This window comes from Pecten maximus, chromosome 7 (assembly GCF_902652985.1).
Source record: "Pecten maximus chromosome 7, xPecMax1.1, whole genome shotgun sequence".
In the NCBI taxonomy this organism is placed as follows: Eukaryota; Metazoa; Mollusca; class Bivalvia; order Pectinida; family Pectinidae; genus Pecten; species Pecten maximus.
Window position 1 is genome coordinate 32,746,525 of NC_047021.1, and position 20,737 is coordinate 32,767,261.

Sequence of the window (20,737 nt, forward strand, 5' to 3'; positions counted from 1 at the left end):
ATTTATGTTAAACTGTTCTTTTCATTTTGATTTTAAAACCAAGTACATGTACTACCAAACATACACCACACTATACATATTTGTCCCTCCTAAATATGACTTTCCCACAGTAGTTAGTATACACCCAAATATATAGACATAATTAAATAATTATACAGAGCTTATAAAAAATTAAGAAAATACGATATATAACTTTACATTGTGGAATGGAGAAGTTTTCCATCGATACGTCTGTCTCAGATATATTCTAAATAATGTTGATGACAGTTGGCCACGTCATACTGAAGTTGTTTTTTTTACAAATTTAAATATATTATTAGCCTATAACATCAAACAAACAAATAAAAAAAAAGAACCCAATAACAAATAACAATCGCCTGTACTTAGAATTTGTATAAAGACCGAGTGACCGTTTTGAGTGTAGTTGTATTTATATGTATCGAGTAGAATCGAAAAACAGACATATTTAATCATGTTCATCACTGTCTCTTGTCTTAATATATATGATCATTGGATAATAGTTTGTATAATATGTTATGTATCACATATCTGCCGAACATATTACATTAATCTGCAATATACTAATAACACTAAAGTCATTAATCACTTACACAAAAATACCAACACCTACACACTGACACATACCAATACACTATCCTAACATGTACACTGTCATACAGACAAACACCTAGCACCAAACACGCACGGACACAATCTCCTTATCCAATACCCTATCCTATCGTGTACACTATCATACAGAAAAACACCTACGCACGGACACAATCTCCTTATCCATACCAATACCCTATCCTATATTGTACACTATCATACAGAAAAACACCTACATTGTACGCACGGACACAATATCCTTATCCATACCAATACACTCTCCTACCAATGTAAAAACAGACCGGCACATGTACTGCATACTTCATTAACAAAAATTCCATCACATACAAAACGATTGATACGTAATCACATGTATGTTACAGAAATCATATAGGACCAAATACTTTTATCAACAATATAAACCACAAATGAGGTGGCAACATAAAATTCAAAGAACCAAAGCAAGCTCATTAGTCAAAGGACTTATTGAAACAAATTAAGAGTTGAGAAAGCCAAAATGAAACCGCTCCAGCTCCAGCTACAGCTGTTTTGAGGCAACCAAACGTACAAAACAGGTCGAAAGAAATGCCAAAATCTGGATGGGTAGGTGCAAAATAACATACAATGTACCAACTTTTTTTTATTGACATAATTCGAAGAAATGTCCCTGGAGAGTAAATCATGAAATTCAATATTTTATCTTAAATGTCTGGTGACTTTACCTTAGGTGATTAATCATAGTCCGTGAGCTCATAATCCAACCAGCTCGATAACACCGATCGGTTTATACCAAGTTTCCTCTTTAACAGTCTAAGAACATTATAACATTTTATTCTTATAAAGATTTCTTCAGTGGATTGAGACAGAGGATTTAATGATTTAAGGGTCCTTTTCAATAATTGTGTATTATGAAATTACATTTTTGATTGGTTCCTGCATCTGGTTACTCTCTCTCATTCATATATAATGTACAAATGTATATAAAAAAAAAAAAAAAAAATTCTACTTACCTTCATAAGGAAATATTATCATGTTTTCTATATATGTAATATATATATATATACATGTACATGTATATATAAATGATCATGCAGTAATAACGACTGTACAGACAAGTAAATTGTCGAATTTACTACATGACCAATTATCTATTTCTAGTAATACGCATCGAGCGAACATGTTTGTTAGGATCCAGTACCTATATTGGACCAATACAGTCGTTATTACTTACCAGATCCTATACATGTACATTTGTATATATATATATATATATATAAATATATATAGGATGGTTACATATTTTTTTCAAACATTAAAATCAAACTGCAGTATACAGTTTGAAGGTATCCTGGAAAAGCTCAGAAGCAATATTTTTGGAACGGTTGTGTAAGCTGTTTACTCATCGTCAATATCAATGACAGCTTCACAGATATAATAAGTCACTCTATCAAACCGAGACGAATCCTTGTTGGAACTTGTAGTAGGCGGTTGTAACCGATAGGTTATGATAATGTGAACAAACACAATACTTCTGACAGACTATTTCTATGAAATCATTTTTTCCAAAATTCATGATTTCGTTTATTTTTTTTTTATCACACTCAAATTCTTCATTCTTCTGAGTAAACACAACACTTCAGATTTGGCACATCTCTTCTTATATATCTGATGATTTCCTCGATTCCTTTCATAATATTTCTCTGATTTTTCCGATGTTCCACATTTGATAAAGAAAGTATTCCTTCCAAATTTACTTATAATTTTTTCCAATTCATATATCTTCAATTTGTTTGTCCAGTTAATCAATGGTCATATCTAACACCAATTGTACATTGGCAAGCATGTGTGTTATTTCCAATTTTCCAATAAATTATGGAAATTTTAACTCGGGTTTTGAATATCATTGTCTTGAATTAGAATTTGTCAATGAACAACCATTACTTACTTAATGGTGCTAGTGTGTTGGAAATCTGTTTTCGAAAGATCTTTCAGAAAATCGAGGATATTAAATGTTGTGAACACATATCAATGATGATAAATGGCGGATTCAGGCGAAAAGGGATAGATGGATCATGTTTTCCATACATATATTTCCGTTCAATGTAAGCACTCTTTCTGTTCAGCAGATCTGGTGGTAAACATTTCCTTTGGTGTAAAAAGTTACATCACCAATTCAATCATCCTGCAGCATTATATTGCCAAACATCAAACCACACAAGCTGCTGATGTCAGGATCGGTTGAGCTGCTGTGGATCAGCTTCGTCCATGATCAGTTAAGCTGATGTGGATTAGCTTTATCCACGATCAGTTAATATAAGCTGTTGTGGATCAGCTTCATCCATGATCAGTTGAGATGTTGTGGATCAGCTTCATCAATGATCAGTCAAGCTGATGCGGATCAGCTCCATCCATGATCGGTTGAGCTGATGCGGATCAGCTTCGTCCATGATCAGTTAATATAAGCTGTTGTGGATCAGCTTCATTGATGCCAGAAGAAAACTCAGTACACTGATTACTATATAGTACATTACATACCCCACTTTTAGTTTGTACCTAGATTCAAATGGACACAACTTGTTATATGTTGATGATGAAGTATCTATAACTGTCCAAAATAATATTGTATTTTTTTGAAGTTGACTTTAGTCCTATCACTGAAGTGATATCAAATATCAGGTCTACATTAAGAAACTTGATTTGACAACTGACAGGATTTACTTTTTGATCAAGAAAACAAGAAAAACAGAATCAGCATGTCTGGTAAAGGACAATTCAAGGTCTAGTACCAATATATTAAATGGTTTACACATAAAACCAAAGTGCTAGTCCTTCTCCTCAAATTGTTACCCTTCACAATCAATATCACTCTCTTACATTGTAATAGTAAACAAAATTTCTTCTAGATTAAAAATAAATAAAAAAATCATGTGATACTCAAATCTGGATTAAATTGATGTTTTTCATTATTGAACATACTTAAGTTTTTAGTATCTATGATTTTGGATAGAGTATAATATAGTTGGTAAAATAAATCAAAGTAAAAATCATTTGTTAAAAATCGGATTTCCAAGGCAACAGAGAACAAAACTTTCCAAGGCAACAGAGAACAAAACAAGTGCTAATGATAATTTGGTCACATATGCTAATTCGATTATAAAACAGCTTCTATTACATTTGCTAACTAACTACAGCATCCTTTGCTTCCTGACAATGCACAACACACTTCCTTTACACGTTACATCTAAATCTAACCACACTTGTTATCCCGATGTTTAAGGATATGCTACCTAACTATGACCTGTGTCTTCTTTCTATAAGAGTTCCAAAAAATCTAATGATGCAGACTTAAAAAAAAGCCGCTAATGAATACACAGGCATTTAAGTCTTTTTGTTTTTGTGTGAATTTAATTGTAAATTAAAAACCTGCATTAAAAAGATTCTGTCTAAAACACTCACCTGTGTAAGACTTTCTAATAATAACCTGTCTAAACTAACCATTTGAGCAACACTGCTGTCCAAATATAACTCTTCCATGAGTCTTGAACGGAGATAACTCTTTATACAAATCACTTCAGGTACAAATCATAAGGTAGTGTTAACCCTCAAATAAACAGAATATATCAAGAAAGTTAGTGGATCTACAGATATAACACTGTTAAAATCCTCAAAGTAGACTAAATTTTAATTAGGCAAATATTTTGATTTGATTTTATAAAAATAAATTGAGACAGAAGACTGTAAACTTATTCATTTGAGATTATTCCTGTCACAGGGAATGTGTACTAGGTCAGATTTGATGGGGTCTACTAAAACTTGTTTGATGATAAATCACCAAATATTGGTAAGATTTCATCACCAAAATTGAGTAAAATTTGATCATATTTATTTATGTATTTTACAAATTTTGACATACCCCGGTATCTATGGAAGATTTTACACTAAAACACTTCATCACCAAAATATCTTTTGTGTCATTTGAATAAAGAACATAAAAAGTGGGATCTAGTGGGCAACCAGTGAGAAGAAACGATATGAATTCCTGATCCGTCTGTTGTCCAGATTTTATTGCATCAGCCATTCACCTGGTGACCAGTAGCAACCGTGTTACCATGATCACAAATCTTATCACTGTCTACGTAAATTCCAACATGGTAACGTCTCAACTACCAGTTAAGTAGTCACCAGATGTGGCTTGGATACCTGGATGAGATATGACCTTTTTTGGGCCAGGTGTTTCTATTTCAGATGGACCAGGATCTTCATGCTGTCCAGCTTTCTTCCTGTAAATCACACAAATTATCATATTTATGACTGTATTAATATATTGATTCAATTCAGCCTTAATTTAGGGCTATTCCAGCAAAATATCTACCAAGCAGGAGGGTTCCAGGTTCTTCAAACCAGGACTTCCAAGAAAGGTGATTCAATCAAACAGTAGCATTTATCAGTATCTTCTCCAGCACCCACCATGCATAGAATTTCTTTCTGGAGTCCTCCAATGGTATACATGTATATATATATATATTAATGAAATAGCCCTGAGCATTTAGTCGACCTCTTTATATCATTAATTATCAACTATTTAAAATCTAGCTTACAAGCCAAATTTAAAGCAGTTACTATAATCCAGCATATTTTCTTTGAACTATCTTGTACAACAATTTACATAGGTAGTCACTTGTCAATTATAGCTGTAAAATTTATTTGTAGGATTTGAGTATGAAGTGCAAGTCTTCATGTAAATTGCTGAAATAGTGTTACTGTTAATAAATTACCCGAGACAAATATTCCTCAATTCAGCTCCTCTACCTTGTAAACCTTTTCTTTGAGGATCACATCATTATTCAAATTGCTCATCAATTTTATGATTCAAGTTTCACATATATACAATTATTTCCATTTGACCCTTCTCTTCAAATATGCACATTTGCCAATATGCATTATACATAAAGAATATGAATATTCATAGGTTACTATTTATAGACATTCAAATGGTAGGAAATTTACAGAGGAAATTACCCAGAAGCAAAAGTTTAATGTCATAATTGTGAACTGTAATTATCCAATAAGAGCTACAAGTCTCACAAACTTGAACATTCAGCTCTGCACTTTTTATAAGTTTTGGGAACCTATCACTGTAGATAATACTTACGGGTGGAGACATGATTCAATCAGGTGATATGATTCTTCCAAACTGGAACTGCTTTGTGCCATCATGTCATCAATCTCTCTCCTGCCTTCGATCAATGATTTCATACTGAAACGAGGAACATCACATGGGTCATGGTAAAGAATAATGTTTATTGTTTAATGGAGGCATACAAAGGTTATATCATACTACCAGGTACTTACAGCATTGTAGCTCTGTTGTATGGCTTTTGGCTTTGTGTAACTCCAGTTGGTGTTCCCACAGCATACAAACGCACTGCTGATCCAACTGATCCTGGTTGTTTTTTGCATTTCATGCATTACGTGAATTCATAAACTACTTAAAAAGCCCCTCTGTACCAAGTGGGCCCACTCTCTCCTACATATATACTCTCTTTTACCTAACAGTGCTCTTAAACATCTTTAAGTCATAATCCATTCAGTCATCCTGGATAAGTGGTGTTTCAAAACAAAGTTGAGGAGAAATAACGATGGATAGACCATACTCAGAAAAAAGCTCACTGGTGAGCTAAACATTTGGCGAGCTAAACCAAAATCATCTAACATATTATTTTCCAGTTCAAATCCATAAATCTGGTAACAACCTTACTATGTTTTGTATTTTTCGGCGGATATCGCGCTAATGTGTCGCACATTTATTTGAACTGCGGATTTCGGAGCAAAGCTATAGCGACCTTTCAGAGTTAGGCTATGGTTATGACATCGACAACGATCACTGTACATGTATTCGATTCAGTGACTGTTAGAGAATACTACCATTGGCACTATTGTGTAAATAAGAAATTTGCAGATGGAATATCGTAGCTACACAGTGGTGTAAATGACCAATCACATGCCCTGTTACATTACTATGAACTAGAATCCATACATATGGCAGTAAACTTACCTGAGTGTGACTTTCTCCATGCTGAAGGTGCTGAATGGAGAGCCAGACGACAAGGTGTCAATGGGAGGCATGGCCATAGCTGATGCGCCTTGGGGAGTAGTTTTCATACTCCACTGGACCATTTCTTTGGCTTCATCGGCAATTTTCTTGCATTCCATTTCCATCTGGAATATTGTATAGCAATTTAAATAGAATGTGGAGTTTTATAAGTTTTAAAGATAACGTTTTGCTAGTTTGAAATTCAAATTTGTTTTTCCGGAGTTCTTAATGTTTCTAGTTTTGTCATAAATTCTGGCAGTGAAATTTATTTTCATGAATAAGATACATCCTTTTTTTAATGACCAATAAATTTAATTGTAACTTAATAAATATGCAGTATAATGTAATGCATCATCAGATAGAGTATATCAACTCGAAAAAGCAATAAAAACAATGGTGTAAACAAAAAATATGTTGGTGTCATGTAATTCTTTTCCTTTGCTTAGGTTTTGGTTTATTTTGTTTAACGTACTATTAACACATTCCAATGAACATCAGAATGCTTGAATCCAGTGGCCATTTTTGACCATCCCTTCCTCATTAGTTATGAACCATGCCCTACAAATCATATATTTATATATATATAAACATATACTGACCTTGCCTATTCTTTCACTCAGTTTCTTACGACAGTCATTTACACTTCGGATGTTTTGATCAACTTTCTTTGTCCTCTGCAGATTTTTCAGGAGTAAGCTGTAGAAATTCACTTGTTTTATTATTTAACAATTTACAATTCATAACCAGACTAAAAGTAAAAAAAAAAAGAAACAAACAAACCTTTAACAATCTTAGTAAAATGAAATAAATATGTTGCTTATAACTATTTTTGTTTGTTTGCTGGGTTTATCACCCAGTGAAAAGCCAGGGTCATTTTGAGACAGGGTCTCCTCACTGAATAACATAGGGAGTGTCAACCATGTACCTCAGATCTTCGCCTGAGTTACGTGGCTTGCAATCTAATTGACTGAATTAACGTGACCCCATGGTTATAATTCTAGAGAGAAATCTTTTCTGTAATCTGTTAAACAATCAAGTGGTTAATGAGTCCCCTAAAACTGACCTTATTCCCTGACTGAAAAATTCTGACCTGTCGCCTATGTATCAACATTATTTTTGAGTCTGCAATAATAGTCAGTTTTAGCGGAGTAGAAGTAAATACAGTTTTAGAATAAAATGTGGGGAAAGCACTTTATTTTCTAGAAAGTGACTGCTTATAACAAACTTAAATATTAAGATTAAAGATGACTACCTGGTGGCCATGATAATAAACCATGTACTATAGACCTAACAGTCATTTTGCTTTTTTCATATCAGTGTCCAAACTGATTAATTATTTTTAATATGCACAATAAATGTCCAGTACTTCTTGAAAAACAGCTTTAACAAACATTGACTGTTGGAAGTTCAAGATGTCTGCCTGGTGGCCATCTTGTTTCATTTTGAGTAATTTTTTTTCAGGTGAATTTTACACCTAGATGCACATTAGAAAATATTCCAAAAAAAAGGCTTATGAACTCTAACACTCAACTGCAATTTAATTAAAATAATTCTAAACAACAGATTTGACCCCTACAACCCAGAAAATGGTTTTTGTTGGCCCTTAACCATGATACAGGTCAAATATCAAGACCATAAAGAAGAAGCAGCAGATCAACACTGAATTGCGGACATTAATTGTGCAAGTAACAAACTTGAAGATCTTTTTAGCCAAAAATGGTATACCCTCTATTTGCCACAGTGCCTGTTGGAGACATGCCGACCAAACTTGGAGAGTCTCCAACAACGAAGAGTTGAGGGAGTTATTTCCCTTCTCCCAAAACTTCCAGCAGGCAGAATTGCTTTTACTACATGCAATGTAGAATAATATAACATTTTAGAACTCATCAGTATTTCACTATTATGTAGCTTCCAACAACAAAAGACATGATGAAAGAAACTGGTACACTATTTGTTTTCAACCCTTCAACCTGTGACCTACTCAGTACTCTACTCAACTCCATAGTTTTTATGATGCAGTGCTGTACTTGATTATTAAGCCGATTATTTTGGCTGCATTTGATATCAGAAGTATTCATCTTATTCATCAACTACACTGACTTGGAGATTTTTCAGTAAATTTCAGTACCAAGCTCATTATCGTTTTCAGCTTAATCTGATGGTCAAACCATTACCTGATCTGTTTGGTGGTGACATCGTACGTCTGTATGACGTTGATGCGACAATGGCCATCCAGAATGGAAAGAAGTCTTGCTGAATATTCTTGTGACTTTAATCTGAATGGAAGAGATGCTGTATGTTAAAAGAAGTGATACCTGTACAAGACTGATCCTGTAAGCCACATCATCCACTCTTGTCCTGGACATTTCTTATTGAATTAATGGAAATACAAAACACTTCTGGCAGACATTTCCCTCAATCTCATGTTTGTTTTAGACTGTAAGCATTAAGGGATATTGAAAACCTATGAAATAACTGTTAATTCTATATTTCTGTGAATGCATCTTTTGGAAGTATCCTTCAAACGACTCAATCTGATTAAAATCAGCTGCTGGTGCATAGTAAATGTAGCCATGTAACAGCTGACTTTAATCAGATTGCAAACGGCTTGCCAGTATTTGAAGCAGATTTTAATTCAAATACATGTGTGCTTCCATTTATTGCATACATTTAAAGATTCCCATAAACTAAAATTTATGGAAATATTACAACTACCTGAAATGTCAATTTCTCAAGAAATACCACATTATAACAGATTAGCGCACTTTGTTATTAGAACAAAAATAATTTAGCATAATGCTTCCAGGGCAAACACCACTAAAATAAGATTTCCACTAGATATGTTTGTGTACAGTATTCACAAGCTATGTTTTACAAATTCCCCAATGTGGAACAGTTAGTTTAATCGCGCTTACACCAAGAACAATACAGTCAAACCTGTACTAGCGGACACCCTTTTATAGTGGGCACCTGTCCATAATGGACAGTTCCAGGAATCCTCAATGAAAATCACTATATACATATCATGTATAAAGCGGACACCTTTTTAATGCGGACATCCTTATCAAGGAAAATAGTATAATATAATGGAAAATGGGTTTTAATATGTAACCAATAAATTTGGTATTTTAATATCTAAAAGGAATGGAAGTTTTGTTTTTGTTTTTTGTTTTGTTTTTGCAATAGGCTTTGTTTCTGTTTATTTTCGATTCTTATCCCTAAATATTTTTGTCTGTTATATCAGAGAAATAGTGTTTGATCCCCTACTTCTGAGAGTTGTGTATGAATTCTTCCTCCGATGTCAGTGTCCTCTGTTTCCTGTGTTTGGTAAACATAGTCCACATCTCTGTCAGAAGTGTCACTAAATGACTGCTCTTTTGTACACTGGAAATAAATAGTAAAAAATCAACTTTGAAAAATGTCCATTAAATTATGAAAAATATCCAGAAAAATATCTCCAAAAAATATATGAAAAAATTCCATTAAAAGATGAAAAATATCTCCAAGAAACATGAAAAATATCTATACAAATATGAAAAAATCTCCAAAAACATATGAAAAATATCCATAAAAATATATACCAACTGTTGAAACTCAATAACCAAATCCAATAGTAATTGCCTTTGACATTACACAAGTTATGATACAATGTGATCAGGTCAATGACTGTAATACTGTCAACCAGAATATAACCTACCAATGGTCTTCCTCAGAACATCTGGCGTAACTAAACATGGCATCTCGCTCATGCTCTGCCATTTTTTCTACAAGTACTGTCATGTAGACTTTGACCTCATTGCAGCGGTTCACTGCCTGTAAGATAAGAATTGAGGATGAATTTAATCATTACATTTGTATATGGCAATGCTATGATATAAATTACCAGATAAAAAGTATGACATAATAAAGTTGTATTGATAGATTATAGATGTTATTTTGATATACCATTTGTTAAAATATTCAGCTGTCATGCAGGGTCAAGTGTAAAAAAAATAATCAATATCTATATTCAGCTATATTCAGTACCTTTTTTAAAACTTCTTTAGGGGATTCGTCGTTAAGGATTTGTCTCAGTTTGATTTTGGCTTTTTTAAGCGTGGAACCTTGGCTGTGGTTCTGTTCGATTACTTGTACAAGTTCATTTAAGCATGAATAACTGGCGAAGAATGTTTTCTGATGCATCTCATTTTCCTCAAGGTGTTCCGACATATCCGGAACACAGCTGTTGATACGTTTGATGATTTGGAAAATGAAATCCCTGTGGGAAAAATATATAACAATTTTTTCTGAAATCATTAAAGACATCTTAGATGGATACTATCTTAAACATCTTTGATAAATCTTTCATCTCATTAGAGGGAAACCATTATAGGCGTACATACCTAATATTCCATCGCAATAACGACTCTCCAAAACTGAAGTACTTAATAAGATTTTCTAGTCCACAACACTTTATCTTTACTATATAGGCTTTAAACAATCTGTACAATATTGACTTAACTTGAATTTTCTCGACCAGATGCATCCTATCTTTACAAAATAAATCATATTTTCTCAACCAGAGTATTATACAGAACTAGATTATAGCTACCCCAGGTGTGTCTCGGCCCAATACACCCTATCAATATTATACAGAACTAGATTATAGTTCTACCCAAGGTGTGTCTCGGCCCAATACACCCTATCAATATTATACAGAACTAGATTATAGTTACCCCAGGTGTGTCTCGGCCCAATACACCCTATCAATATTATACAGAACTAGATTATAGCTACCCAAGGTGTGTCTTGGCCCAATACACCCTATCAATATTATACAGAACTATTTATAGCTACCCCAGGTGTGTCTCGGCCCGATACACCTTATCAGTATTATACAGAACTAGATTATAGTTACCTTAGGTGTGTCTATAGCTATACAGAACTATTTATAGTTACCTCAGGTGTGTCTCGGTCTGATACACCCTATCAGTATTATACAGAACTAGATTATAGTTACCCCAGGTGTGTCTCGGTCTGATACACCCTATCAGTATTATACAGAACTAGATTATAGTTACCCCAGGTGTGTCTATACAGAACTATATTATAGTTACCATAGGTGTGTCTATATATATATATATATAGCTATACAGAACTATTTATAGTTACCTCAGGTGTGTCTCGGTCTGATACACCCTATCAGTATTATACAGAACTAGATTATAGTTACCCCAGGTGTGTCTATACAGAACTAGATTATAGTTACCCCAGGTGTGTCTATACAGAACTAAATTATAGTTACATCAGGTGTGTCTCAGTCCGATACACCTTATCAGTATTATACAGAACTAGATTATAGTTACCCCAGGTGTGTCTATACAGAACTAGATTATAGTTACCTCATGTGTGTCTATACAGAACTATATTATAGTTACCTCAGGTGTGTCTCGGCCCAATACACCCTATCAGTATTATACAGAACTAGATTATAGTTACCCCAGGTGTGTCTATACAGAACTATATTATAGTTACCTCATGTGTGTCTCGGCCTGAGACACCCTATCAGTATTATACAGAACTATTTATAGTTACCTCATGTGTGTCTCGTCCTGAGACACCCTATCAGTATTATACAGAACTATTTATAGTTACCTCATGTGTGTCTCGGCCTGAGACACCCTATCAGTATTATACAGAACTATTTATAGTTACCTCATGTGTGTCTCGTCCTGAGACACCCTATCAGTATTATACAGAACTATTTATAGTTACCTCAGGTGTGTCTCGGCCTGATACACCCTATCAGTATTATACAGAACTATTTATAGTTACCTCAGGTGTGTCTCGGCCTGATACACCCTATCAGTATTATACAGAACTATTTATAGTTACCTCAGGTGTGTCTCGGCCTGATACACCCTATCAGTATTATACAGAACTATTTATAGTTACCTCAGGTGTGTCACGGCCCGATACACCCTATCAGTATTATATAGAACTATTTATAGTTACCTTAGGTGTGTCTCGGCCCGATACACCTTATCAGTATTATACAGAACTATTTATAGTTACCTCAGGTGTGTCTCGGCCTGATACACCCTATCAGTATTATATAGAACTAGATTATAGTTACCCCAGGTGTGTCTCTGTCTATACACCCTATCAGTATTATACAGAACTATTTATAGTTACCTCAGGTGTGTCTCTGTCTATACACCCTATCAATATTATATAGAACTATTTATAGTTACCTCAGGTGTGTCTCGGTCCGATACACCCTATCAGTATTATACAGAACTATTTATAGTTACCTCAGGTGTGTCTCTGTCTATACACCCTATCAATATTATACAGAACTAGATTATAGTTACCTCAGGTGGGTCGCGGCCCGATACACCCTATCAGTATTATATAGAACTACAGTCAAACTTCGATGTTTCGAAGTTCAAGGGACTAACAGCAAAACTTCGAAACAGCGGGACTTCGAATTATTCATGGTTGACAATAGATCGATGTTTTCTTGATAATTACCATATATGTTAACGTTACATGTCCTCGGTGTCTTCGTGATGATCATCGCCTGTCAGGCTCAAAAGTTAATTTATACCTCAAACACAACAAAATAAAAATGCTTTTCATTAATTATACCTAAGCATTTTATTAATTAAACAAACTATGTATCGGTTACAAAACACTTATATCGCGTTTAACAGATAAAGCAAAAGAAGTACAATGCACACTTACGTAAGTTGTTAGGCTTTTCTGCTAAAGACACGTGCGGTTACGTTATGTGCATATAAAATACGGAATGCCGATCGGTTGGAGAATGCATGATTGAATGACAAATATTCGATTTACTTGGATATTTATGTATAAGTTTGCAATGTGACACTTATGAGTGAAGACATCGCTAATTGTTTGTGTTTAAAATTGGTCCGCTTGTTTTATAGTTCCGTAAAACTTACTCACAGACCGCTGATTTCAATGGCGGCGAAGATTATCAGAGACGACTACCGAAATGTTTTACCGGAGTGATTAAATGTCATGGCTTCTAAATACACCTTTTATCTATCAAATTGGTCTGATTATTAATTAACCCCATGATCGGGAGTGACAACATACGCTATCGTTATCCCTATTGTCAGTCATTGCATCTAGGGGAGAAGTGTGAAATCTTGCCGCGGGGGTCACGACCAACACCTGTCCAGTGGTCAGTACAGGTAAACTTTTGTTCGAATCATGAGATGTCAATTACCTATGACATCATAGCTAACGGGCCATGAAAAAAGTTGGATACATCGAAAACTTCGATTTATAAAAATTCGAATCATGCATAGGTTTGTTAGTAGCGTTATATAGTAAGGAAATTCGGGACCAAGCAAAAAGTTCGATACAGCGAGAAATTCGAATCAACGAAGTTCGAATCATCGAGGTTTGACTGTACTTATAGTTACCTCAGGTGCGTCTCGGCCTGCTCCATCAGTTCCTGCTGGTGGATTATGTTGGATATGGATTTGCTGATGAGACTGGCAATGGCACAGATTTTATGGAGATAGTGAGAGTCTTTGTCCACTGTCAGGTGCTCCGGCATGCTTGGGAAAGATGCTGCAAGTCGATCATTACTGTATTAATTACATTGTTCACGTCCAGCTGTTACCGATTTATTTGTAGACTTTACCAACTAAAGATGATAATTATAATTAAAGCATACCTTGGTATGACCTTGCTGATTATTTTTATCAAAAATTTAAAACTCAAAATAAATATTGAAATATTGGTAGTCATTTTTAATATCATCAGGATTTACTCAAAAATACAAAGCTCAAAATAAATATTCGAAATATTTATTTTTACTGATTTTACTAATAACAGATTTACGAAAATATATAAAACTCATAATGAATATTCCAAATGAATTTTATTATTGAAAATTAAAAAAACATTCTTAGGTAAATTACACATAGATCAATTGCCATGAAATTTTATTTAATAATACCTGTACATGTATATCATATGATTTTGTTTCAAAATTTGAATGAAGATGGAAACATATATGAAGTAATTTACACATCAATGAAATTCTATGAAATTTTATTCACCAATACCACTATATCAATCAGATAATATTGTTTGATGTAAAAAAAAAAGAAGAAACACTAACGTATCTCCGGAAGAGCAAGCTTCTGTCTGTCGACCCTCTCTCGACTATAAAGGAAGAGTTGTCCAGTAAGGATCCGCTTTGGGTACTCATTGATCTCCATGGTTTGTTGGACAATTTCACAGAGTTCTCTGTTGTCATAGAGAATCAGCTGCTCAACTGCTGGAATATCTGTTTCCCTGGCTAACACTTCTTGAAAACTGGCATATCTGAATATGTAATACATCAAATGTAAGAGGATCCTTTTGAAAATTTGTTTTGAGATTAGTATACTGAATTATCTCCCTTATACCGCTGCATTTCATATGGACAAACCAGTTGGTCTTTCAGGCATAAATGCTGACAAACTGGCATAAGTCAAGTCAAGCTGTTTTCAGAGCAGCAGGCAAAAACAGCCTTTAAGTAAATCACTATGTTTTTTTTCCAGTTGGATATTTTCCTGTCATTATTATTTGCCCTACTTTATATATCACAACAATTAGAAAACAATTAACATTAAAATTGTGTTGTCATGGATACCAGACTAAACATGCTATTTCCCAGTATACTGTGGGTTCATTGCTAAAGTTATTTGTATATTGATATTCGTATAGACAAATTCATGCCCAGAGTGATTTTGTCAAGGTTACCTGTCATTCTTTCTGACATATATCCGGAGATTACATCCGGAGTTACATTCAAACATCTTGATGACCTTCATGCTGTTTATGCTGTTGACGGCTTCAAAAAACCGATCAAATGTCCATCGTGATGACAGTTTGCTCTCCATCAAGCCTGCCAACACTGGCACTATCAGGTTCTTCAAACATCTTCAAGACAAAAACAAACAAATTCCAATATTTAATATGATTGTGCATGATTTAATATTCATTAAAAAAGGATTTCATTTCACTTTCTACTGCATTATTCAAATTTTGTTTTGTTGTTGTTGTATATGATTAATTGGGTAGTGTTTTTCCCTTTACTAACATGATGAAAATCAAATATGTGATATTAAGTGGAATGTGTGATATTAAGTGGAATGTCACATTAACAGGAACACTGAAATTTGAACTGCTTATTCATACATGCAACATGTTAATGACAGTAATGGACTGGCATTAATAACAGGCTAATAAGAGTAAATTCATGTGATATCAAACAAACTTCAACAACATAAGTAGGTGAAAATGAAACAATGATATCAACAGCAATGTGATATCAAACAAATTAACTATAACTATTTTCATATTTTATTTCTTCAATATCTTTTAAGTGATAAACTTGTTTCTAACATATAAAATGCATTCTAATATTTACATACTAGGCTTATTCATTTATTTATACTATACATATATGTATTAAAAATTTCAGTGAACATTCTCAATTATCTTTTTCACGTCAATTTTAAGCTTGTTATTGTAAAACAACAAACAATATTAAGAAACTAACAATTACATGTAAAAAGAACATAATATTACGTTTGTTAAATGTTTCCAAGTTAATACTTCATTTTCCAGGATAAATTATTTTCAACTCTAGAGCTATATGCAATAGTGGTGATATAGCTGATGTTGGTCTTCATAGAAATATAAAACAGTGATATTACACTTAGGATGCCTGCCAATTTTACTTTAGGTAAACAAAAGAGGATGTAGATAAAAAGATAACTCATACTAATGGATTGTATTCATCAGAAGAAAAGAACACCCATTAAACAACATTTGATGTTAGTTTGAGAAGAATGATGCAAGATGTACATGCAGGTGATTGTGGGACCAGGTGGTCATTATAATACAGCTGTGAATGTTTTGCTGGCAGCTGTTAGATATGAATGCCCTAGACAGCATTTTCTATTTATAGAGTCCTGGGGTTTTCCCTCAGATTTGAGCTTGAGTGAAAGCAGGTGCAGAAATTGGATGACTAAAAAAAGAAGAAGGTGGATTTGCACTACATAGAATCAAAACAAGGAAGGTCTCTAAAAATGCATAAAGGGCCTGTATCACTCACCGGTAACTACCTATTTTGGCTATATCTATACTCACGGTGATAAGACACAGGTCTTTGGGAGCTGTTTTGTGTACTCAATTGGTCCATCAGCTGTACGCTGAATACCAGATATGACCCCCGATTCCTTCTCCTTTGTAATACGATGCCTTCAAATATAACATTTATTAAAAAACATTAAGCATGTGCTTAAACGACGATAAAAACATCATAAAAACGACAATTAAAATGAGGTGATGGCATTAATATCAGATTTGTTTTAAATTTCCATCATAAGCTATAGACATTGTGAAGCACTCATAAAAAAATTCTGTCCATTACAGTTTCACCAAAATTGGACACTAAAACATGTTGAAGTATATATAGATATTGTGTTAAAATATATTGCTGGGAATTGTCCTGACCGGGTTTCCTCTAAAGAAACAATCTAAACATACTGTCATATGTTATATCTTTATTGCAGTAAGAGTTGACTTACATGGTATGTGAGTTGGATCGTCCACCATGTGGCATGAACGGAAGACGACCTGTCGCCACATGGTACAAGGTCACACCTAGGCTCCAAATATCGACATTGCCAGTGAAGGTTTGACCGTGGTCTTTGAACTGCCGTCTTAACACTGCTTGATTGTACATGTCCGGATCCTGAGAAAAACATACCATAAAAACCATGTAACTGGTGCACCTGTTCAATTTCAGCACACAATTTTTTGGGGCTGAAAATGCTGAGAAAACTTACATCTTTATATTGTTCACATCAAATTTTTCCACCAAAAATGATGTCAAGGAGCTTAAGGTCCCAATATCAATGTATGAAAATGAAGCTGTCAGATAGATTTATTATATCGCAAAACAGTGCTTGAAATTTTTTCTAATAAATACTTGATACCGGTAATTGTCACTGTTTTGACTCTCTTAAATCAAGTCACAAATCATGTTAACCTTTTTTTTTTATAATTAGTACTTACTTGGTAGGGAAATATATCTAAGGGAGACCACTCAAACCAGTGACTTGCAATTTGTTCCAATAAATGTAGAAAATGGAGGTGTATAGACATCTTTTAGAGATTTTACTGTAATTTGTACTGCAATGGGCTGCAGTATTAAATATGAGTCATTAATGCGTCAGTAATATTTGAGTGGCTATCGGGTGAATATGACTAATGTACCGACATTCATTGTTTTTACATTCATAGGCCCATAGGTTATATAATATACCCCGATGGGAATCACCCTTCAGGAAACAACTTTCTGTAGGTGACATAAAATCTATACTGCAATATGTATAGCTCTGAAATATTTATAAAGAGATGAAATTTACATTGTTTCAGTCAGGTCAGTATATTGAACAACCATTTTTGTGTAGGTTGATGTCAGATATGCTTTGGTTACTATGAATTATATCATCACCTTAGCAACCAGGAACTGATCAAGATGTGATATTAGATGTTAAAACATGGTTTATATTATGAAAATCATCTGATGACCATCACTGAACACATATCACACCTACAAAGTGGGTATACACTCAATGCCCTACCAACCATCCCACTCATAGCCCTGTAATGATCAATTCTGATATTTTAATTAAATGCAGCTGGTATTGAGGTACATTAATTATGGTACCATGTTTAAACTGTTAACAGTCTCCAATATTAGCCACATCAGACAAATTGTGTGTACAGAATTTATGACCTCATCCACTTCATCAGTGTTATTGAAATATATTTACAGTATCAACAGCTGGCATGGGCTTGATTAATTTCTGCAGTGCCAAGCATACACAGACACCACCACTCATGAAAAAATAGAATCAACATGACAACTATTTCATTTTCAGGCCTAGCTGCCATCTTCAAGTGATACATTATATATGTATATATATCCCTTTTAAAGTAATATAGGAAAAAGAATCAATTTTTTTTCTTTCAGAAATTCACTGAAAACTGTTTGATAAAAATTATCAAACTTATGGCTATACACTAAATATGGTGTGTGATTTTTAATATCAAAATCTTCCTATTGGCCATGTCTTTATCATTCAATTTTATTGCTGATATTTTAATCTTCATTGAATCATTTTCTTTTTTGACTAATATCAAGTAAAATATTAATGTAAACCTTTTGATATGGAATGAATTCAATAATCACTTTACAATTTGATATAAGAGGCCATGATCATGTGTCTATTTGTCCCACTTCTTGACTGACAGTGGCGTGACTTTTTAAAGTACAATGTACATATTAAGATATTCATGTGATAGCATCACCTGATACATGTAGAACCTCCTAGCTAGCAAGGGTACTTAATTAGGATTTACACTCAATCTAACCAAAAAATAAAGCTAAAAATAAAAAGATTTCTCATCTTCACATGACTTACATAGGTGTGATAGAATCATAACTATTTTAACCCTTGGGTGAATATATAGAATACAAATTTCGAAATGGTAGCTTTATTAAGAGATACATAATGTTATATAAATAGCAGGCATGTGTAACTGCTACAATGTGCTATAATGGTCTAAAAATGTTAATATATCTGAATCGTGTCTAAACTTTTATCTTTAAATCATTTAAATCTAAAACAAGCTGTAATATTGTAGCTATAATGGTCTAAGAAGAGATCCCAGAGGGATCTTGGCGCCCACCATTGAATGATCTTCATAGGTTCCATGTCAGATTGATCTTTTCTCTACTTTTCCCTTCATTTTACTAATCTGTGCAAATCGAGACATCCCTCCAGTACTTTTCAAACAAGGGAACCCTAGCTATATAAGAAAGTTGAGATTTAACGATAATGGCTGTTTGTTTGCCAGGTTGTTTTCAGGACAGACTGGTCCAAAAATGCAATACAAGGAACCAAGGGGAACCTACATATGAAATTTGAGAAAGATCCCTTAAATACTTTCTCAGAAATAGCGATAACAAACTTCAATTGTCAAAATCCAAGATGGCTGCCTGTCGGCCATGTTGTTTTCCGATTGGTCTCAAAATGCAATATGAATAACTAGGCACCAAGGGAAACCTACATATGAAATTTGAGAAAGATCCCTTCAGCACTTTCTCAGAAATAGCGATAACAAACTTCAATTGTCAAAATCCAAGATGGCTGCCTGTCGGCCATATTGTTTTCCGATTGGTCTCAAAAGGCAATATGCATAACTAGGCACCAAGGGGAACCTACATATGAAATTTGAGAATGATCCATTAAGGACTTTCTCAGAAATAGCGATAACAAACTTCAATTGTCAAAATCCAAGATGGCTGCCTGTCGGCCATCTTGTTTTCCGATTGGTCTCAAAATGCAATATGCATAGCTAGGCACCAAGGGGAACCTACATATGAAATTTGAGAAAGATCCCTTCAGTACTTTCTCAGAAATAGCGATAACAAACTTCAATTGTCAAAATCCAAGATGGCTGCCTGTTGGCCATGTTGTTTTCCGATTGGTCTCAAAACGCAATATGCATAGCTAGGCACCAAGGGGAACCAACATATGAAATTTGAGAAAGATCCCTTCAGTACTTTCTCAGAAATAGCGATAACAAACTTCAATTGTCAAAATCCAAGATGGCTGCCTGTTGGCCATGTTGTTTTCCGATTGGTCTCAAAACGCAATATGCATAACTAGGCACCAAGGGGAACCTACATATGAAATTTGAGAAAGATCCCTTCAGTACTTTCTCAGAAATAGCGATAACAAACTTCAATGGTCAAAATCCAAGATGGCTGCCTGTTGGCCATATTGTTTTCCGATTGGTCTCAAAACGCAATATGCATAACTAGGCACCAAGGGGAACCTACATATGAAATTTGAGAAAGATCCCTTCAGCACTTTCTCAGAAATAGCGATAACAAACTTCAATTGTCAAAATCCAAGATGGCTGCCTGTCGGCCATGTTGTT

At 34.1% G+C, this 20,737-nt stretch overlaps 1 protein-coding gene across 1 annotated transcript in view; it reads right to left on the reverse strand.

The window, feature by feature from the left end:
* Positions 1–417: 417 nt before the first annotated feature.
* Positions 418–20,737, reverse strand: part of LOC117330617 (serine/threonine-protein kinase TBK1-like) — a 35,153-nt gene continuing 14,833 nt past the window's right edge. The window contains exons 8-20 of the mRNA XM_033889043.1: positions 17,308–17,474; positions 16,868–16,978; positions 15,473–15,652; positions 14,847–15,052; positions 14,140–14,290; positions 10,730–10,961; positions 10,401–10,516; positions 9,971–10,087; positions 8,878–8,979; positions 7,303–7,399; positions 6,665–6,828; positions 5,762–5,866; positions 418–4,889 (exon numbers count right to left, since the gene is read on the reverse strand). Coding sequence (XP_033744934.1) covers positions 4,769–4,889; positions 5,762–5,866; positions 6,665–6,828; positions 7,303–7,399; positions 8,878–8,979; positions 9,971–10,087; positions 10,401–10,516; positions 10,730–10,961; positions 14,140–14,290; positions 14,847–15,052; positions 15,473–15,652; positions 16,868–16,978; positions 17,308–17,474 — 1,869 coding nt within the window. The 3' untranslated portion in view covers positions 418–4,768. The remainder of the gene's footprint in view (positions 4,890–5,761; positions 5,867–6,664; positions 6,829–7,302; positions 7,400–8,877; positions 8,980–9,970; positions 10,088–10,400; positions 10,517–10,729; positions 10,962–14,139; positions 14,291–14,846; positions 15,053–15,472; positions 15,653–16,867; positions 16,979–17,307; positions 17,475–20,737) is intronic.